Source organism: Falco rusticolus, chromosome 14 (genome assembly GCF_015220075.1).
Source record: "Falco rusticolus isolate bFalRus1 chromosome 14, bFalRus1.pri, whole genome shotgun sequence".
Taxonomy (NCBI): Eukaryota; Metazoa; Chordata; class Aves; order Falconiformes; family Falconidae; genus Falco; species Falco rusticolus.
In genome coordinates, this window is record NC_051200.1 from 8285977 (window position 1) to 8309144 (window position 23168).

At 39.6% G+C, this 23168-nt stretch overlaps 1 protein-coding gene across 1 annotated transcript in view; it reads left to right on the forward strand.

Annotated features, from left to right (window-relative positions):
* Positions 1-23168, forward strand: part of IL1RAPL2 (interleukin 1 receptor accessory protein like 2) — a 392948-nt gene that overhangs the window by 215466 nt on the left and 154314 nt on the right. Inside the window, exon 5 of the mRNA XM_037408547.1 lies at positions 3849-4002. Within this exon, the coding sequence (XP_037264444.1) occupies positions 3849-4002 (154 nt within the window). The remainder of the gene's footprint in view (positions 1-3848; positions 4003-23168) is intronic.

The window sequence follows — 23168 nt, forward strand, 5'->3', positions numbered from 1 at the left end:
CAAAACAATATGATGAGTACTGGGGTAATCCTAGAAACCTCAGTCTGGGACTTAAGATAATGCTGTGTGGGGCAATGTATGTAACAAAAAGCAGGTCCATTCTCCCAAAGAACAGTGTAAAGTGGTATTCCACTTTAGGATCTGACCCTCGCTTTCTGAAGAAGGCATCTGTTTCGGTAATAGCACACTGGATCCTCAAGTTTTTCCCTGCTGCTTTTGTGGCTGAGTTTGATGTGTACATGAAGTTGTAATCAGCCATCTTCTTGTGCAAATCTGTTCCAGAGGCACTGGGGGCAATTCCTTTTCATTATGGTGAAATATTTAGAGAAGATTTTCATTCAGGGGGACAGCATAAGTTGTACAAAATAGAAAAATAGTTAAATAAATGTGAGGGAGTCCTGGAGGGTCCTTTTTTATACCTTTGACTGGAAAGAGAAATCCTTGTGTTTACTAGAACCTGCCAGTTTACTGGTAGTTGGAGAGTTTGGACTTAAGACCGATGAAATACCATCAGATGGGACAGGAACGGTGGAAGCCCACCCTGTGTAGGATGTGCCCTGCCTTCCAAAAGGCTTCTCTATGTGTAGGGATTAATGAATCTGAGGCAATAATTGCATCAGTTTACAGGGAGTTAACTGTAATTTAAACATGCTCTTAAAACAATTATGCCTGAATAGATTTCCACATGCATGCCCAATAAGTAATAAAACATTTGCTGTGAGGATTTGTTTTAACAGTAGTATGAACTTCACTTCTGGGTAAAATTACACTGCATGAAATACTTATTTTTGAAGATTTCCACAACTAAATGCCAGTGATGTACACACAGCTCTGTTACACATGTTTTGACAAGAAGTATAAGGATTTTTTTAAAATAAATGTATGTGTCAAGGCATGATTGAATGAACGGGATTTAAGAGTAAGAACGGTTTCATGAAAAATCAACTGGCAGAGGAAAAAGGTATATTACGTCTAGAACGCTGAGTCTTAATCCATTTCCACCATCTCTTTTCTAATACGGGGTTGAAGGAAGGGTTGTGAAAACAATCAAAGTGTCAGGTGGTTGTTATCTACCCCACAAAAACCAGAATTGTTGAGGTGCTGCCACTTAAATTTTAAAGACGAGAAATAGAAGCTTAATAGTGCACAAATAATTACTGAGGGAAAAAAACCCCAAACGTTTATGAGGCCTAAGGAGAATGAATAGGCTAGAAGAAGAAACTTGCAGATTCTTCTAGCAGGTAAACATGGTGCAAAAGCAGAAAAGAGCAATTAATTGATTAAAATAGCAACAGTCATACAATTGACCATTTACCTTTTTAGAGAAATTAGCAGACCTCTGACAGTAAAATCTAGATTTTTTTCACAATATGAAAACTAGTTTGATTTTTTTTTTATTGGTTTGTTTCTTGGCCATTTTTGTTGCTTAAGATACAAATTGTTATGATATTCCAGCATCTCCCTTCTTTTGCTTTCAATTTTCCATGTTGAATTGGTCTGCGAAAACCAGGCAGAATAAAACAAGCATTTGCAACATATGTTTAGAAAGCTTGCACAGTCAGTAGAAGAAAAATTAATTAGCTAAGATGTGCAAAAGAAAAGCGTATAAATCATTCTTAATATGAAGTGTTTTAAATAGATAGAAAAAGAAACAATTAGGAAATTAGTGGTACAATTCCAACAGAACAATTCCTCTCTGTAAACCATATTATATATACAATAAACTACATAAACCACAAACAATATTTGTGCTAAATCATTAATCTCTATAGTAGTAAAGGTGTCACCCTTCTTATTACAATCACGTAATACATGAAAACATAAAAAGAATATGAAAATATATGTTTGACCTCTTTGTTCCCATACTGTAAAAAATTAAATAGACAATATTAAACTGGTAACATACAATAGAGTCTTTCAGTGCTACACTGAAAGGGTGCATATCTGAAATATGCTTACTTTGTGTATTCTGGGAATTATATTCCTTCTAAATTAGAATTGAACTGAATCATACTCTTTGCCCAGTGATCAGATTTAGTTATTCCAAGTAGGTGGTCGATGTACCTTAGGACTAACAAATTGAGTGCAAATCAGAAAGGTTTTAATAGCATTTTCCAGCTCAGATCTGTCCTGCATGAGTCTCAAGCGATGTCAGTGCAATTTATTAACAAAAAAAAGTTCTGATTCTTCTTAGCACAGCAGATAGGATCTGGATTCTGATCGGTCTCTGTTATCAGTGTTAACTAAAGTTCACATGCAAGACAAGATTACACTTTCCTTAGAGCTGTAGTTAAGAAAGATAACCTGAACACCTGTTACCTGCAATTGTACTGCAGTTTCAGAATTTGAAAACTGACCACATTTTAACTGAATTTGGCTTCCTAAGGATAGGGCTGAATGCTTCAGTGCTCTGTTTTCACATGCAAGGTCAGAAGGTCACAGGCCCATCTTTTTATTTCTTTATTATTATCCTTTAATTTGGAATCTGACATCATGGATTTGGAATGTGTATGGAGTCCCATGGAAAAATCATGTTTGTGTCATTCTGATCTCTTGCTGTTATCCCATATATTTGCATGTCAATGTATTTTCTTGCTTGACTGTTTTCTTAAGAGAGTGTTCTGTTCTATTTGCTACGTTTCTGACACTGCTGTTGCAGATGAGCAGAAGATGGGGCATAGGTTTGGACTATTTACACAAACCACTGAAGTTGCTGAACCTGGTCTAACTGATGTGAGATTGTTAGTTGCAGTCCAAGAGCTTATTCTGTGTTGCCACCTCGAGAGAGGGGCATTAAAGGTACTCAGGCCCTATGCTGCTTTGTGTGCTCTGGGTACAGAAGTAGCCGGAGCCTCCAGAACTGTCAGGAGTACTGAGCGTTTTAGAGAACTGGGAAAAGCGTGATTTTGTTTGCAGGCAGAACAGGCTTGACATTAAAGTTATTGAGACAATAAATATATAATCTTAAGGTACCATTTTAAAGAGACAGTCATCAGATTGTGCTGTGCTTTTAGTTCAGAGCATTCCAAGAGGTATTCAGTCGGTGAGTACTGTTAGCATGGAAGGTGACTGATCTGGCTGCAAGGATACGGTATGTTAGAAAAGCCAGAGCCTCTTCCTGCACTATCACACACCATATGGGACTCAAATGCTGTTCCAGTAGGACCGCAATTCATGGTGATGAACCTAAGTCTGCCAAGTAACAGCCAAGGTCTGCCTGGCAAAATCACTGAGAATTGCAGGCCATCAGTGCCATGTACTCCATCAGAGCATGAACATGGGGGTGATGCTACAAAGAGCCCAGTGATGGGAGACGGCTGAATCAAAGCTCATCAGGTGCTGGAGAAGCCAGTGATGAGAAACCAGGCTTCCTGAATTCTCTTGCTCCCAAAAGTTCTGTTGTTCTTCCTGTTTTATTCTGTTGGTAAACAGTTCTAGCCTGAGACTGTGTGTAAAGTTTGCCTTCAGGCTAACTTTTAACAGATGTTGCTCTTACTCCCTTCAAACAGATATGCATTTTAATAGTCCATCCTACAGCAGAGGTCTTGGCAGTTGTTTATCATGAAAAAGAGAAGATACTTCACCATTGCTTCAGGGTACCACGTATTAAACACGGCCCATGTGATACAGTAGGAATTACTGAACCGTAAAAACATTTCTGTTTAATTTCTGTCTTCAATTTAATTCCAGTTTCAGATCTCTGTGCTTTCTGAAATTATGTTTGAATTTGAATTGCAAAATACATTGAGCTGGTTGTTTACTTACGTATAATACTGAAAATCTGATCAGGAAACACTGTCTTATCTCATACAAGCTGGGTAATTTTGGCAATGGGTTTTTTTCTGCAGGAATGTAAGCCAAAAATGTGGAGAAGCATTGTAATTCAGAAGGGAAATACTCTCTTAATACAAGAGGTCCAGGAAGAAGATGGAGGAAATTATACCTGTGAACTGAAGTTTGAAGGCAAGCTTATACGAAGAACAGTTGAATTGAAGGTTACTGGTAAGAATCTTTGTTCTATACCAATGGAAAAAATAAAGCTTTGAAATAATAAGAAAAAGTGTTTTCCACCTTTAGGGAGCTAAGTCCAAACCAAATCTCAGTAGCTGAGCAGTGCCAAAGTAGGGAAGATTTATATCAAGATCTTATAAAATTCCATGGAAGAATACTTCTACCTTTTGCTCTCTGGAAATACTGGTTATAAGGCAAAAGGTAGAGCAGACCTGTGTCCTCCCTATACACTGGAAGTAATTCAAACTGCAGTTTTGTATTCAATGCTGAACAGAGGAAAGGTTGACTGAAGCTGTAAAACAGGCTTGTGCAGTCAAAAGAGACATCTTGAGTCTTTTTTTTTTTTTTCCTCCGAGTGATAGTTTCATATTTTTAAGCTTTGGTTTAGTTTGTGATGATCAACTTCTCTAGTCTGGGGCTTGTCTTTAGCAAAAAGTGTGGCACAACATATTCCAAAAATGAAGTTAGAACATTGGACTTTCAGGGGGATAGTAACCTGCTTATCAGGAGGTCGTTGCATGGTTCTCAGTCCATGTAGTAATCTTACTAGACAACAGTACTTTCTGTCCCTTTTTGTCCGGTAACAGAAATGAATGAGCGGAAAAGTATTTCCTACCAATATATTCCTTTTCCCTTTCCATTCCACTGTACAGTATGACATCTATAATTATTGTTTTGCGTTCTGTGTCTGTGGAACTTTGCAAGCATCTGAAAACAGTTGAGTTTTTTCAGCCTTTCACACTAAGCCTTATAAACAAATGTTTAGGTATTTTCCTGTCTGTGTTTTAACACACTGATTAAAATGAGGCCCTACTTGAAGTGGTGATAAGTAGAATTCTACTTTCTTATTTCAGACTGAATTAGTCCATGTGATATTTTTAATAGGTTCTTGAAATACAATTCTTCCCTTTATTTTGAGTGAAATCCATTTTTCTATTCTTATCATTGCTCCTCATTTTAAATGAGTTCTTTTCCCTGTGTGCCAGATTCATGTATCGTGACTCTTCATTGTCCATTTTTGACCATGAACAGATCTTTGAAGTATTGATTTGACCTACCTGATCCCAGACCTGTCAAATGAAGATGTAATACCTGCTTTATGGGTAGTTGCTATCCTAGGTAGTATGCTGGTCTTCAACCAGAATATGAACTAAGTCTGACAAAGTGAAAATAAGATGCATTTAATTCAATTCCCACGATGGATATTCTTTAAGTAACAGATACTCTGTTCTCTCTGTCTCATCATGACCTTGCTAGAATTCAGGTGTTCTCATCATTGTTTGAACAGTGTGGTATATTCATACTTCACAATTTAATTAATTTGCCCTAAACTAACTGTAGTATGTATTAAATTTATTTGTTTTATTGAAATGTTTATGACCTGAATTATTAAAAATTACGTATGGAATACGCAAGTGTTCTTTTTGGAAAATACTTGAGAACCAGAAGATTGTTCCCCTTGTAATTTGGTATGAAATCCATATTACATTAAATTTCCTTTAGTTTATTAATAAAGCACATATGTTAGTAAACACGATTTCCACATTTAAGTGTTGGGAGACATCTGATGTTACATTTTGCTGGTTTGATCTCTTTAGAGAGAGAATAGGCTGGTATAGGCTAGTAAATTTATGTAGATGATGGCCTGAAAATATGGATTAGAGCAACCAATGTAATAGATAGAACCATTTAAGCATATTATCTTATAGCTTGGTGCTTGACAAAGTTTCTTTCTCCTGTTTCTGTTTTGTTTCAGTTTGTGAATATTATATGCATGTGGGTTTAGATCTTTATGGGGGAGAGGTCAAACAAACAACCGAGGATTATTTGTGTTGTGTGGCTGGCTGCGTCAGGTGGAAGGTTCTGAGGTAGATCAGATCTCAGGGTAGGAGCAGGTACATGATGTACTCAGGGACTTCATTGAAGAATATGTCTTGTGGGAGGCAGAAAGAAAACTACATACTGGTTTAGTTGTTAACACACGCCCTGAGTTTGGTTTCCTTGGGGCTAGTGCAGGTCTAGGATGGATGCGTCTCTGGAGATCATCCCATCCAAATCCCAGCTTAAGCAGAATCAGCTACAGAAGACTGCCTAGGGTTGTGTCCAGTTGCGTTTTGATTATCTTTGAGAATACAGACTACACAACACCTCTGGACAAGGCTGTCACAGTGTTCAACCACCCTCACAGTAAAAAAAAATAATTCTTAGGTTTAAACAGAATTTCTTTTATTTCAGTTTGTGTGCCTGTTCCCTCTTTGTCTTTCACTGGATACCACTGAGAACAGCCTGGATCCACCTTCTTTATACCTTCCCACCAGGTGTTTACACATGTGGATAAGATTTGCATGAGCCGCCTTTTCTGCCGACCAAGCCACCCCAGCCCTCTCAGCCTCTCCTCATATGATGGATACTTCAGTCCCTTAATCATCTGTGGCCCTTCACAGACTTGTTCCAGTATGCCCATGTCTGTCTTGTAGTGGGATTGGTGTTGCACTGGGCCACATTGTTCACCTGTCTGAAAACTGAGTTCTCATCAAAATACTGTACCAGGAGGAGCTAGGGTGAGACCAGAGCTCCAACAGCTGAACCTTTTAAAGACAGACAGCTGGTCTTTAAAATCACTGTTAGGAAATACTGATGAAGGCATACCAGCAAAGCTGTGGTAGAATCGTCTGTGAGAGCCTGCAATGTAGATGTGGAGGAAAGGATCTTGCATACTGTTTTCTTCTGCAGGAACTTTGTAATGCTGTTTCTATTTCTCTTACTTATGTGCCTGAATTGACATTTATTGGCGAGTGTCTGAGTTCCTCTAACAGTACAGATTTTGAACAGCAAGACTCTGTTGGCCACTGCTAGCAGCCATGGTAACCTGAAATTGTTATTAGAGGAAAGAGTTATTCTGAAAGTGAAGTGGGCAACCCCACAACTCCCTCAAGCAAAGAGAGCTGCCCTGCCATGGAGGGAGAGGAGGCTGGGTTATATTTCCTCTAGTCTTTCAGGCATTTGCTAAAGTACACAATACTTGAAATGCCAGTTAAGTCATATTTACTCTATAACTTGATTGTAAGACAAGGATCTTTCCTTTTTAAAAGTTGTATCAAATCTGGTACCTGAGATTTTAGTCCTTTTTGGAGATTGTGGTAGGTATGGAAGTAGCAATATGAAATAACTGATATTCATAGTAAATGAAGTATGAGCATCTGAAGAATGAAACTTGAAATCAGAATAAATGCAGTGCTGATGTATCAGCTTCAGGAAAATTTGAAAGGACAGGAGCCAGTAGCACCATTTTAACTTGCTGTTAGTAAAGGTAATCAGAAGAGTTAATGATATCCGAGACTAATGCAGCAGCTTTACTGAAGACGTGATCCCACAAGGCAGCCTGATCAAAGTTAATTGCAGACAAGAGAGCAGGGGTGGACTGCATGAAGAATGACTGTGTATTTGGTATTCATATTACTGTTGCTTAAGCATTTATTTCAAGTAGAGTCTGCTAGGTGAGACTTTTAATTAGGGGCAAAGCCCTGCTCTTATTAGTTAGTTATCCAGTGATTATTTAAGTGAACTTTCAGTGAAGTCATTAGAGCTATTAGAAGGTGCTGCCTTAACATCCTGTGCCAGTGTCAGGGCAACTGCCGGAGTGGCTGTGGCTGTGCAAGGGAGCTGCAAGGACAGCACGTGCTGGTCCTCAGGCACTGCTTTCCTCAGGTCCAGCCTTGCCTTCTCACTATTGCAGGTCCAAACAGAAGATCTCAGTGGGTCCGTTAGAGGTAGAAGGGGAGTTCCTACTCCCTTTCTTCTTCCTGTGACTAAGTCATGATATTAGCTACTATGAAGTAATTTGTAAGAAAAAAATCTCTGGAGTCGTAGATGGAAACTGAAAGCCATCAACGTAATGCCCAGCCAAAGTAAGAAAGGTGTAGAGATCTCAGTTATTATTAGTATTAGTAGATGAGCAGAGCACAAAACAAACAGGTAAAATGGCATTTGTAGAAAGGGGTACTTGGACTATATATGGAGTACTGTACGTGGCGGGCAACACTATCGTACGACTTCGATGGTAATGTACAGATGGGCAATTAAGGTGATCAAAGGCTTCAAAGGCTATAGCTCTCTGGGGTTGTAAGGAAAAGGCTTGCAGCCTAGCATATATTAAAAAAATGTTTTGATGTGAAGTATTTATAGGGACAAAATCCTGAGCTACAATACAGCACTAATGAGCAGTGCCTAAATTGTGGTGTTTGGGTGCATTTAACAATCATAAGTTGTCAACAAAACAGCTTTTTCATCACTAGTTCTTCATGGGTTTGTTATATTATGCAGGCAGATGTGAAACAAGTCTTGTCAGCCTTTTTTGCTGAAGAAACGTGACAACAGCGTTATCTTAGCAAGTAACATGTCACCCTTCAGTCTATGTAAAAAATAAAATAAAATAAAAATGCACTTTTTGCTTCTTAGTAGTTTTGTTGTAGACAAACAAGTGAGATTAGCAACTGTGATCCAGGGTTCTAAAGCCTAATAATATAACAGAAACTCAGGTTTTAATTAGATAATAAATTAGAGTGCACGCACATAGAAAAAATGAACATAGTAATGTAAATTTACAGATAATCAACAGTATCAGAATGTATTAGTTTTTAATAAAATTACAGATAGTCAGGAATATCAGAAATCATAAACATTTTGATGAGTATTGTTAAATGCCAGTGTTTATTGAAGAACAATTATACTATCCAGATAAAAAGAAAAACCCAAACATATAAAATCATATTGTTTTTAAAAGGCAATTTACACAACCTCCTGCTTTCCCGAATCCTACCAGCCAGTTTACTCTGTCTTGATACATAGCAATGTTTCAGTAATTTTGGGGATGAAAAGATGCAATTGAGAAAAATACCTGCTGTGTTTTCCTGCTGCTTCAGCACTCTTTTCTATTGTCATTGTTGTTTTGGGACACTGGTCTGTAAGAAGACAGGCTTAGAAGAAGATGTAAGCAGATGTACGTTGGACATTAGGGAAGGGGCAACCCCCCTGAGAAAGGAGCAAGACCTGCTCTTGTAGGGTGGCCCAGGTGCCCCCTGGCAGATGGGGCGATCTTGTAGGGATCTGCTTTTCCATAGACAGCTATGCTAGTGGGAGAGGTTGCATTGTTTTTTCTCTTCCCTGCGAAAAGAGGTGATTTGTGAATTTGTAATGGTGAATTATTTTCCAGTGTGACAGCAGAAGGTGGCCATCTGACCAACTTCATAAACTGCTGGTGATGGATTGGAGTGACAGGCAGGAGTTACTGAACCACTCTGTCCAGCAGCCCTGTCCTCCAAGTTTCCTTCAACCTCTACTTTGTCATATTCTTCACAGACTGCTAAAATGCCTGGCTGTTCCTAAACGTCATTTATGCAGCAGTATTTGTTTTGACCATCGTAAATGACAAATTATTCCACATGGCTACATGAATTGAATGATTCTGCCTGAATTCACTCTTTGCTCATAGTTTTTCAATTAAATTCTTTCAAATCTCATTACATTGCTCACTTTTCAAATTACACCTGCTGCTGTTGCTAGATTTTGTTTGTGTGTTTGGGACCCCTTTATTAGCACAAGTGGTTCATGGTGATTCGATATTGTTAAGTCAAAGGGGTTAAATAGATTTAAAAATGCAAATGATTACTCATAGTCTGCAGCAGGTCTAGGGACACACAGAGACAAGCTACCACACAGTAAGTGAGAATATGAGATAAAAGTGTGTCCACTATTTGGTGGTAGTTGCTTTTCTGCACATTTTTAATCCTGTAAGCTGGGTATGTTATTTTACATTATTTGTAGTGGAGTCTAGTGGCCCATTGGCAGGAATCAGTGGGCGCTGATCATTACAGATTTACACCTGCAGCAATCTGTAAGTGCACTCTAAGCCTTATGAGTTTACAGAAGATAAAGTATTATCAACACAATCATACAAATGACATGTTGACTGACAACGTTTTTGGCTGTTGACAGTTTCCCAAACCACCACAGCTAAAAGTGTTAAGATAAATTAAAAGCTTGTTTGAACTCAACTGAAACGTGTCCTTTGGAATTCAGACTGTTATAAGGGATTTACTTTTATAATGGAAAATAAGAATTGTTATTTGCTCAAAAATCTGAAAAAATTTCATTGTGATTCTATGCAAATGGCATTATATTTTGGCACAAGCAGTTTCGTAATCTTCAGTGAATTTATGAAATGCTTCAGGATTGCCTAAGAAGTTACTTATCTGAAAAAACAGTTTAGCTCTAAAAGGTCACTGAGCTCTGAATGTCATTGTGTAGACGGGAATTGGATATACATAAAAGAAGGGCCAACATAAGACACAGGTTAAAAAAGCAGGTGGCTAAGGAACAAAAGTAGATCATATTCAGCAGAGTTTTCTGCATTAAGATGTACTATGTTAAGGACATGCCTGCTGCACAAAACTCTGGTCTGTAGGGATTCCTGAGTTAACTGGAGTCTTTCAGCAGAGGTAGTTAACATGTTTGTGTGGCTTTTGGTAGCCAGAGTAACTCTGACAGCACTGTCTGGCGTTGCGCTCTGTAGAGAGGGCAGAGCCTCTGGCTCCTGGTGGAAGCTGGATGGCTCTCACCCTCACGTTATTGCTTCATAGCCTAAACTCCAGAACCTTTTTTGGGGGAATAGGATGAAATAGCTGTTGTTACCACCATTTTATCAAATAAGATAGTAACATGTCAATTAGAGCACTGTGTGGAAATAACATCCATTTCAGTTTACGTGATTGTAACACCAAAGATCATATTGCAACATTTTGCATTTGTTATTTTGTTTCATCAAATTACTTATTTTTCACGAGCCAAGAGATTTTAATTTGATTTGTGAGTGTATCATTTTTAATCATACGTATAGCTTCTAATGTATATTACTGGAATCTTCCAGCATTCCTGAAGTTAGATGTTTTGATAGTCCCTATTAAAAAGTTTCTTGGAATTGATTTTCTTTTAAAAAAAATTAAATTGATATTTCACAGGGATTTTCTTACAACATGCCAAAATTTTCACCAGATGCAGACGCTACTTCCTGGCAGCACTAGACATCTTACCTAATCCCTGGGATCTGTGAGTTGATTGGAGTGCAGGGATATTTTCATTCCTGATTTTGACCAGTGGATCTGGTGAGAGCTGGTAGCTCCGCTCTCTCTTATTTATTTGTATTTTCAAACATTTTTCAGTGTCTGTTGTCTCAAATAAAGCAGAAAACATTTCAAGTAAAGTCACCGACTCTGGAAGTACTTAAAAGACATACAGACGTGGCGCTTAGGGACGTGGTTGAGTGGTGGACTTGGCAGTGCTGGGTTAATAGTTGGTCTTGATGATCTTAAAGGTCTTTTCCAGCCTAAACAATTTTATGATTCCATGAAAGCCTAAAGCAGCCTGTGAATTTTCCTGATGAAACAGACTGAAAAGCTCTCCAGGGTAAAACATGGTGACATGTGCATGGTGGGAGTTAGCCTGGCCTTCAGGGTTTACTCCTCATCTCATACTTGCGTGGCCACTGCTGACAGGGATGGGAAGTGTTTGCTCAATTTGGAATTCCTTTTCTTGGAAACAGCTGCTCCTTCTAGAGAGGTTTTTTTTTAGCTCCACATCTCCAAATGAAAAATTTCCCCTATTTAGGGTTCACCAGAATTGTATCGCATCTGAAGTGGTGTTGAAGCTGTCAGCAGCTGTTGGAACCAGCAACATATATGCTTTTCCTTCTTTCCCTTTTCTCCTGGTTTGGCATCTTTAGCCCTTCTTTCTCTGGCATGAACAATGTTCAGTTCGCTCTCAGGGCTTGGCAGTCCTCTCCACTCTTGACATATGGCCTAAGGTGCCTGTCCCCTGCCATATCCCATGGGAGTGCTCTAGCTAGAGCTCACTCTTGGCAGGAAATGTACTGTTTCCAGCTGAAAGCCCAACTTCTGCTCTCCATAACTTCATGGGGAGCTGCTGGAGTACAGTCAGAGAACATCGGTGCTTTGTAGAAAGCACCAATTTAGAGACCAATTCTGTACTTAACAAGCTATTTTTATCTGTAAGCCCTAACACCCTCCCATGCTTAGTAATATGGACAGCAAATCGCTGTGCAAAATGCTTCTGGAATAAGGGGGTGATAGATGTTTGCACCCTGTTTCCTTGGCTGATGTGAGGTCGTATCTCAGCCTCAGGAGGGATGCAGGTAGAAGAGGGCTAACACTGTGGCTTCCATCTTCCTGTGTGCTGCATTGGCCTTTAAGTATCATTCTCTTAATAGTGTCAGAAGGTAAGATATAAAGATTAACTGACCAGAGCTGCTGAGCTCAAAATCATGGAATTGTTTAGGTTGGAAAAGGCCTTTAAGGTCATCCAGTCCAACCATTAACCCAGCACTGCCAAGTCCACCACTAAACCATGTCCCTAAGCACCATATCTACATGTCTTTTAAACACCTCCGGGGCTGGTGACTCAACCACTTCCCTGGTTCAACAGGTTCCAGCCTGTTCCAATGCTTGACAATGCTTTCAGTGAAGAAATTTTTCCAAATATCCAATCTAAACCTCCCCTGGCACAGCTTGAGGTCGTTTCCTCTTGTCCTATCGCTTCTTACTTGGGACTGATGCCCACCTTGCTACACCCTCCTTTCAGGTGTCTGTGGAGATTGATCAGGCTCCCCCTGAGCCTCCTTTTCTCCAGGCTGAGCCCCCCAGCCCCCCCAGCCCCCCCCGTGAGCCTTGTGCCCCAGCCCCTGCCCAGCTCTGGACACGCTCCAGCCCCTCAGGGTCTGCCTGGGGCTGAGGGGCCCAAACCTGCCCCCAGGGCTCGAGGGGCGGCCGCACCAGGGCCCAGCACAGGGGGACGGGCACTGCCCTGGCCCTGCTGGCCACACTGTTTTGGGTACCAACCAGGATGCTCATATTCTTCATATTAATACATAAAGTATGCATTGTTATATTTTCATCAAAAATAGCGTAAGCAGTTAAGGTGGATAATAAGCTGGTAAGATTTTCGTAGTGACTTACATTTCCTTTTAGATTTGTGCTGTTAGTACATGTCATCAGCCGATGCACTGTATCTATAGTGGTAGAGGAAGCAGAGCCTTCTTTTCTTCTGGAAAACACCTTGTAACATTTTTTTTTTCTAGCAGAACTTTTACCACTATTTGAGTCTAAAAGAGAATAAATGAAAAAAATCTCAAGAAACCTATTATTAGGGGAAAGATATTTACAAAAACAAAAGGCAAAGATAAAAGCAGCTTGCTTGTGACTGCGGTTCTAATAACTGTGAATAGGATGTATTTCTTTAATTCAGAAGAGAAATCTTAAAGTGAGCAAGTTAAATCTGCAAAAATTCTATACTTCTGGGAAGATACTACAGATTGTTTGGGAACAGAAAATCCTTCCTGTTCCCTTCTAATGTTGACATGTTAAAAAATATGTAACAGTTATGTCATATATGAACTGACATTTTCTTGCTGCTATAACTTACGCATTGCCATAGCAAGACTTCATCTCTTTTCCTTTTTTGCAATATCTTGGCACAGCCAGAGAATCATTTTTTCATTAAATGCAATGGATTGAGATTTTTACTTTTACAAATTAGGTTTTTATTGAGAGTCCCAAACTTTGAAATACCTTTAGTAGGAGATATTGTTATTAGCATTTCCTCTGCTGCATTTTCATATAAATGATTCATTGAATCTTCTAGTAGTTTGAATTTCTAATGGAAACCTTCCTTTTTATGACAGCAACCAAGGCAGAAATGGGTTAAGTGCTGACAAATACAGTGCTAAAAGACCAGGAAATGAATTTCACAGCTGGGTTTCAAACCATTGCTGAAATAACTGTCTATTTAAAGCTACATATAGGAAGTGCCAAAAATTAGGCATTTATTTTGCTGTATTTTATGTGATTTGTATTAATTTTTATCAAGGTCCTTGTTTTGTAAATATTAGGTTTCTGTTTCATACAGTAAAGTATTTATCTTAAATCTTTAATTTGTGACTTGTTATGTGTCTGGCCAGCAGCATCCCATTAACTGTAGACAACTAAGTGTGTTTCTATGGTCAAAGCACACTTAATAGCCACTAATTTCTGTAGTGACTTCAATTTTTCTAGCTACCTCAGGCAAACCCAGTGTGATCCAGAAAGAGAAATGTGGCCATTTGCTTTTGACCACATTTGGAAAATTGAGCAATTTCTGTGCCTCTTTCAGATTGTGCCTTGTTCAACCACACAAAATCCCCAGCATAAATCTGCAGCAATTTCTGTGTCTGCGAAGAGTCAACAGGAAAATTCAGTCCAGAGCAAGGTATCAATACAATGCAGGTACCCGTTCACCTGGAAGAAGTGACACAGCCGGTCACGTTCTGTCTTTTAACATCCCCCTTTCACCTGACACCCAGAAAGTTCCTAATAAATTGACCCAACTCTGCTGGTTTCAAGAGCACCTCATCAAAGTCAGTAAGCTGAGGATCTGGACAGTATCTGAAGGATGCACGTGCCCATTCATGGTTCCTGTGTGAACAGTGTTGCTGTTGAAGTGACAACGCAATATATCCAGAAGGATAAAAGCTCCTTCATTTTCAGTCCCTTAAATGATCCAGATGGATGACTTTTCCATTCACCAGAGTGACCTGTTAATATAGGGCTCGTGAAAAATGAGTTTGGAAGATAAACATTAAGTATTACCTCCATATTTCCTGGAGAAAGTACAAGTTCTAAGGACAATGAGAAATGTAGCAATATGCTGCTGTCTATGAATTATATATAGTGTCAGTACTCTTGGCGCTTTACTTACAGCTTCACAAACTGCCTTCCTAGCTCATGAAGGTGCAAAGTAATTAGAATGGCAAATAGCGTTAGCTTTTATTGACCTGTGATGCCCTCTAGTTCTCTGTCATGTTCTTGAACATCATCTAGGTTTTTCTACTTCAACCTTAAATCAGCAGTTTGCAGTTTGTAGCATTGATTATTTGGTATTGTCTAATTTATTGATGTGGACAGCCAAGGCTTCCACACTTGTTATCAGTTACTCATTTATCCAATGATCTGTCATTGTGCACAGCAACTGTAGCTTGCTGAATCACTTACTATATACTGTAAATGTCAGATATGAGCTCCCACTTTAAGAATTGCCTTTTATTCTGGGAGCTGCTGAGCCATATTCTCGAAGTGTATTGTGCTTTCAGTAGTAGAGATGATTTAGTATAAATGATAGCATTGTGGGTTTTTTGCCCACAACAGTGAGGTAAAGCACAGCCACTGGAATAAACCTGTACATTTTCATTTCCTATATAAAAGAGGCTTCCTTCATCATGAAAGTGGAGGCTGGATGCTCATTGTTCTTTATTAATAATAGATAGGCAGATAGATGCGCAGACACAGAGTAACACTGCCCCTGAAACTATTTTGCAAATGGTAAAATAGATACACATGAGTGAGCAGATTGCTTTACCCACTAAAAATGCAGCCTTCCCACTCTCCCAGAGAAACACTGCAAATCTTGACTAATGTTTTGTCTCCTAAGAAGAGTGTGAGAATAGGAAGCAGTGGCTATCTAGTTCCTTTGAAATGACTGCGAGAATTTTAATAGGTGAACTGTAGTAACTTTAGCTGGGGATTAGTGTTACGTTTCCTCAGCACAATGGTGATGCCTTTCAGAGCTGGTTTGTGCTGCATAGCACTTGTGAGTATCTGAGATGAAAAGTTCTGCTGTGGAAGGAACAGTGCTCACTACTGAATTGTCAGCATTATTTCTTGCTGCACTTATGTGATCCTCAAAGGTGCCTTATTGAAGTGCCTGTTTGGCCTGACCCTGTTTAGCTTATGAGATCTGACAGTAGTAGTATTGCTTCAGGCTCTGATGTTACTCATATGAAGTTCACCAGAAGACTGAAGCTAATAACTTGCCGATGTTTGTTCTGTGCTTCGCAGTTTTAAAGTTGAAAGAACATACAAAAATATGGTAGCTGTGTTAAGTACCCTGCCTGTCTTTAATACCATGGAGCATCATGGAATATATGTTCTTAATTTTTATCAGGACCAACCAAGCTATTTTTTGTCTTGATAGTATTGATGACCTCTTGTAAGCAGGAGAAAAATAAGCATTCAACTAAATTTGTGTTTATGTGTTTATGACTTCAGACTATTTCAAAGGGACAGGTAGCTGCTAGGTTACATTAGACTTTCATGTACTGACTTATTTAGTGTATGTGTTGAGTGGTTTTTGCAATTCAAGCGTGTTTTAGTAATTTGCAACCAGTGGGAAGGGAACAGTAAGTCGTTTAGCATTTCATCTTTTTCTTAGGTTAAAATGAAAAGCTCTCAAAGGTATTGTTTATGACAAGCCCTATGGGCTGGAGTACCTTGAGAAAGTGCAGGAAATATAAAGCACAGATTTGCAAACCAAAATTAATAAACAGTAAAATTAATAAACAATATAGTTGTAAATTTGTAAGGCAGCTTTGGGTTCTTATCCTCTATTTTTTTTTTGGTATAGCCAGCTATGGACCTAAAGGACTGTTTCAACTAGTAAAGGGCGGTGTGTTCCATGTGGTCTCTGATTTTGTCTTGGCTGGTGCCAGTTTTCTTGTGTGGGTACCTGTCTGCCAGGAATTGGTCTGAGATAATTTCATAACGGCTTGAGATGATAAAAGGCCTTTGGTTATATCAAAGCAGACTAGACTCAAGCACCAGATGGTTTTTCATCTGTATAGAGTACATATCACATTAGCAATCCAGTTGTGGATAGTTGCGTTGCCCATCCTGGACCAGGAGTGGTTATAGTTTCTGACAGTGGAGGAACCAATTTGCCATAAGCTATATATGCCCTTACAACTTCTCTGAAACACACTAACGTGCTTCTTTTTCTTCCTAAATGGAAAAAGAATTATGTCTGGAACAAAGGAGGTGTGACCCTGCCAGCACTCCGACAGCTCTGTAACCTCTAAGTGGCTGTAACAACTACATTTAGCCAGATGTTTTTAAGGAGAATATTGTTATCTGAATATGTCTATGTACATGTGACTGTGCAGTAAAGTGATCTGATTTAGAGATGTCATTTCATTTGTGCTTCTCTTGGGACACAGGATGTTGCAGAAATACAGGCAACTTAAATTGTAAATAAAATAGGAATGAGAGGTACACAGTAAATTTTTCAGCATGGATGACAATATGAGAGGAAGGGGCCTCAGAAACACTGGGAAGGATTGGATGGGCAGAGAGGAAGACCTTTGGTACTTGGGTAAGTTTTCTGATTTAAAAGTCTGTTTGAAACTTGTAAAAAAACACTAACCAAAGCATCAGGTTGATTAAAAAATCTGTTTTCGGAAAAAATAATGAGTTTTGTCAAAGAGGAACTTTAGTATTAAAAGACTTTTTCTGTCAATTGACAAAGAAGCCTTGGGCAATGCTGCATTCAGAGGAAATACTGTGATCACAGTCTGGAGGTGGAAAGAAAAGATGGTAGAGAGCTGAGTCTGGAAAGATGGTGGTGCTCAAAGGTTAGTATTGGGGTGCCTACACCTCCAGCAATGACAAAGCCTATTATGTCCTCATCTTTAACAGGTTTCATACAGCCTGTGCAAATAAATGTTTCATAGTTTACTCATAGACTAAACTTAACTCACTTGGATTAGAGAGAAATTTCTCTTCCATGTTAGTGGCTTCCCGTACTAGACAGTTCAGGTTCCTATAGATGATGCCAACAGGACTGAAGCAGTATAGTAAAGCATGGAAATATTTCCAGCCATTCCCTCAAGGGTAATTATCAATGCATTCATTCCAGAAAAGCAGTCACAGAAGCTGGGCACATCTAAAATATCCATGTTGTATTGTTCTACTTGTAGGGAAAAATGCCCCTTTTTGGGGTTTTATTTTTGATTTCTGCTTTTTCTCCAACTTCCAAACATGAATAATTTTGTTCCCCACTATCCACTGTTCTGTCATCGCAACTGGAATTGTGTATTTCACAAGCAAATACAGAGATTTGTTTCAGCTGGAGCTCATGACGTGGGGGAGAGGTTAATGTGATCCATCATACTTTTGAAGATAAGGAGTGGGAATTATATATATTAGTTTAATGTGGAGGATATTGACTGGAAAGAATTAAAGATGGTTCCTTTTCATTAAGTTGTGGGAGGATCAGAGCAACAGCTTTCAGCACCTCCAAGATCTCTGGCTATGTGCCACTGTATCCATATTCCCCATCAGCCCAGACCTCATTTTAATATTTAAAATGGTACCTGTTTTCTTTTTCTAGCCCTCAAAAGGGCTGTAATTCTTTTCCTTGTTCTGCCAGTGCTCTAGCTGCTACAGCTGTTGCTGTCACATTTAATAAGGACTTTGTAGAGTTTAAATATTGCATTGCTGCACCGGCTTTTCTTTGACATAAGAAAAAAGCTTTGCTCATTAAGGTGAGGTGTTCCTTACTGCCTCTGACACGTGGGTTTCAGCTGAAGGTGACAGGAACTTGTAACTTGCCCTGGTATGCATGTGAAGCTCCCTCCGGTGCAAGTGCTGCCTGACACCGTCATGCAGCCATCAATGGAGCTAGGAGCTTGCCGTTCTGTGTGATAGTCCCCATCCAGTGCTGAGTCCTCACCGATTTGTCCTGGGACTGTGGTATACACAAACTTAACGTATTTCAAGTAAGAATTTTAAATTGACCACATTATAGTTCCTGACCTATAGTTGTGCTATTACTCCAACTTTGTGGTCATGTATTTCTCATTTTAAAATCACCAGTGATACTGTGGTTCCTTTTATGCAGCAAACAGGTAACTTTCCTGTGCTCGCTTGCAGACGAGGTAGGAAATAAGTCAGCAATGTGGACAGTAGCTTGACATTTTAAAATGTCAGGGGGAGGAGAAAAGGAGACTAAAACTTGATGTCCTCATGCCTACAGTAACTCAACTGCTTATTGAAATATTTTCTCCCCAGCCTTAAGCTCTGTTTGTGTCAATTGAGCTGAATATAATTGGGGCTGTTTACTTTGACAGACAGACAATATTCAAGAAAAAACATGGAAGAAAACACTCATCCCCAAATCTGCAGTGTACTGCTGTATACCCTCCTGTGCACATTATATCTCCTCCTGTTCTCCTTCCCCAAAACTCTTCCATCCTTCTGCACAACCAGGCTAGATATTTATTTTCATTCTCAATGTTAAACTGTGCATTAAAAAGCCCATTTCCTTCCTGAAGCTATTCATCATCTCCCAGAACCTTTGATGACATCTTCTTCCTTTGATACTGAATCATTCTCATGATAAATAAAATCAGAGTGATTTTATTTTCCTCCCCCCCTAACATTACCAAAAGACCAACTTCTTTTGTTAGGATTTCTTTTGAAGTATGTGGGGTGAAAAGAGCTGAGCTGCGGGGTAGAAAAGTGTTGCTAAAACATGACATTTTAGAAAATTGATAATAAAGTCTGGGTTAAAAAATAAGTTACTGTGCAATGCATGTATTTTCATCTAAACATTGCAGGCTGTTCTTTTGTTTGAATTTTCTGGGTGATGAAGAAAAACAGATGAGTGCTTATTTTGGTAAAAATACTACATTTCAAGAATATTATCAATTATATTTGGACACCTCATGGCATGTTTCTGTCCTTTAAATATGATTTGTTTTGGCTTAGTGTTCTTGTACTGCTCTGATTCTGCTTTAATTCAGACATTTGTGTTTCTCTGCTTTCGCTGTTGGTAGCATGCTTGGTGCATAACAGCTTGCTGGGTTTACATTATGAAAATAAGAAAAGGAAATGAAAATGCAGATCCTTATCATCGATTGAAGATGCCTAAATTAGAGCAAATCTTTTTGTTGTTCTTATGTTTGCTAAATATAAGGCGTAGTCAAATCCCAGAAGCTGACATGAGAAACATCTGCAGTATGGAACTGGCAATTTGAATTCTCAAGCCCGTGACATAGCCCTGCCTATTAAACCTGAATCAAATAAAAGTTAAACCCAAACGGAGATTGTTTCCATGTTTGCATTTGAGGTTCTCCTTCATTCTAATGCATGCTTTCATGTCTAGCTGAGGACTTACAACCAGGCTGTGCTATATTGTCATGGAGGGAGAAAGAGGGAGTCTCCAAAGGGCAGCTGCAATCAGTGACCCAGCACCAGCAGTCCAAATCAGTCCAGGCTTGGTGGGGAGGTGGAAGGAGAAGGCTAAAACAGGTGCCAAAAAGCAATCCAGAGGCTCAACTGACACAAATCAGCAGAAAAAAAATCTAGAACAGTGTGGTTTTTTACAGAACGAAGGCCTTTATATTTTAATTCTCAGTTGCTTATTACGGAGATGGGTTTGAAAAGTTGCTCCTGTTGATTTAGATTCAGCTTGCAGCTTGTCATATATGCCGAGGACCTTGCCACTGGAGAGGGCATTGCAAGTAACAACAAGAGCAATTGTTCTCCTTTCATCTGAAGACCTAGTGTACCAATTACTATTTTAAATCATTATTTAAAGTGTTTGTCATAAACCCTTTTGTAGCAGAAGCACTTTTGAAATATTAAATGCTATTTTCCTTTTAGCCAGAGCAAGGATCGGGGGGGAACTGGAGTCACTTGAAAGTATGTGGCTGCGGTTTCTTCTGTGGATTTGTCAAGATAACAGCTGCACTGCTGTAGTGATGGGGCTGATGGCGTGTGTGCTCTATCACGCGGGGGGTTGTCCTGGAGGCAAGATGCACACGTAATGTAAAGCGGTGGAGAACCGTAGCTCTGTTCCATCTCTGTTGGAGGGCATGATGACTGTCCCAAGGGACAGGGCAGATGTCACCATACTGACGTGGTGCCACCTCCTTGCCGCGCTGTGCAGTGGGCTGGCTGGCCCAGCTCCCATGGCCTGGCTGCCTGGGCACTTCTCCCCTGCTAACGCAGGCACTGCTTGCTGGAGGCTCTCTGTGCTGCGTCCATCGCATTGTGTAGACACACGTACAGTGTGCTTATTGTCTGAGCAGCTGCTAAAATTAAACATATTAGTGCAGGTTGTATTTTACAGCCTCATTTTGATTTTCTCAAGGCAGTCATCTCTGTCAGAGGTGGGAGCCTGACGTGGGAGCCCTGATCTGCAAGGGGCCTGTGGTATCCTTTATGCTGGTTTGTTTGAAGAACAAAGTCAATTAAATTGATAGTTGCATTGGTGTAAAATTCATGGGAAACTGGTGCTGGGCTTTGAATATTTTCAAAGCATTTTTTCTGAATTTGACCTTGGTTTTGAGTTTCTGACCTTCAAAAGAGAAAAAGAGCATCTGAACAGATATTTTACTTGCAAAAAAAATGGCAACAGCAGAATCAACTCTGGCCTCTGATCAAGCCTGAGAAATTTCAGCCTGTCAGGGGAAGATTTGTAAGTCAGTGACTTGACACGAAAGTGCAACCTTGTCTGCATACTTGCATGTATAGCTGTAACTATTGTAATAAGGGCTAATGTGCGCCTACCAAGGAAAACTCAAAATGACAAAACTAAGGTGAGAAGTGTAGGAGATAAAAAAAGTAACCAAGAGAGTAAATAATACGTGGTTTGCAAGAAATCCATTGCAGCATGAAACTGAAGGGAAAGTATTTGCCAGCTTCCTGAGATGAAGGTGATTGTGCTCTAGACAGCATCACTAACAAAAACTGAGGATGCAAAAGCAAACATGTATATTAAGCTGGTTTTTATCTAGGGTAGTCTTTTTGTTCTAATAGTAATTAGATGGGTGTGCCATTCCTAGGCTCACTCCCTGTGTCACTGTAGGGGCAAACCATCTGAATTAAACTCTGGCTTCTATTATTGTTAATCAAAGTAACTTGTGTTGTACTCAGTGGTCTTCTGCCAGTTTAGATTTGAGCATTTGGTCTGTTGGAGACATGCTCCAGGCAGTGCCAGAGAACAGCTGTTCAGATGCATACGCTAAAGAGTTAGAAAAGAAAGAGGTGAGGGAAACAACAACAACAAAAAAGCTTCAATTTCTATGGAAGAGAGTGAATTTTTGGTGGGTGTTGTTTGCTTTGACATGGAGAGTAAGCTTTTCAAGCCATGTTTTGTTTCCATCTAAAGAGAAACATATGCAGTTCCAGCTGTGAAAATTATCATGTGGTAAACTAGTCTCAAATGACTTTGCTGCTTCATTTCACAGTTATAATTTTGGAAGCATATCACAACAAAGGCCTTCATCCAGGACTAAGTTCAAATCAAGTCTTGAGTTTTGAAATTGAAGTCAGTTGTGAAATCCCCAAGCATTTAAAAACGCCCCTGAAGAATATAACAGATGAAAAAACTTATTTTATGTTAAACAGTTCATTCAAAAGGTAAACAAAGAGGAGGAAGGAGGAAACAGTTATTTCTTGACAGCAAAATAATTTATTCACTTGGCTTTTGGATTGTCTTCTCACCTCTGCAGAAAAATAAAGGTAGAGGTAGGAACACATTGATACCAGGAAAAGGCATGCACATATGTCTTGCTGTATATTGTGGAAATGATGCTACATACATGAGTTTGTTCAGAGTTCCTCGTTCTCTACCTCCTCCTCATCCTGATGGTTTAGCTGCATGTGTGGAGAAACACTTTGTGAGCTGCTTGAGCTGTCCAGTCTCAACTCTGACTCCGAAGTCCCTTAGAAATGTCAGGAGGGTACTCATGGGCCTTAATTTATTTCTGTGGGACCACGGTTAAGCATGAGACTATTGCCCATCTCGTAACCAGCTGTCTGATGCTGTTCAGCAAAACGTAGATGTTTTATTCTCCTTGAAGCTGATGAGGTTTAGGCGCAATGCTTAAGGGCAATCACATAGTATAAGACTTTGGCAGAACAGAAACGGATTTTCAGAGAAGCGGTGCATGTGGAAACCTTTGCAGGGCCCTTCTGTCTCCCAAGGCTGCCTCTGTTCACCTCCAGCTTGACTATGTGGTGAGGCAGGCACATGTCAGAGCGCAGCTTTTCCAGCTGTGACAGCACTGCGGCTCCCACTGTTGTTGTAAAACATCCATTCCCGTTCTCTAATGCCCTCTAATCCCAAACACTTGAAAGTATATGGGAAACTTATGCTGATTCAATACCTTATGAATAAGGAAGCTTTTGTTACAGAGCTGATGACAGAAAAGAATGTTTGGCTCTTGTATTGAACAAAGTGTACTTGTGCAGCAGTTTCATCTCTGAATGGCA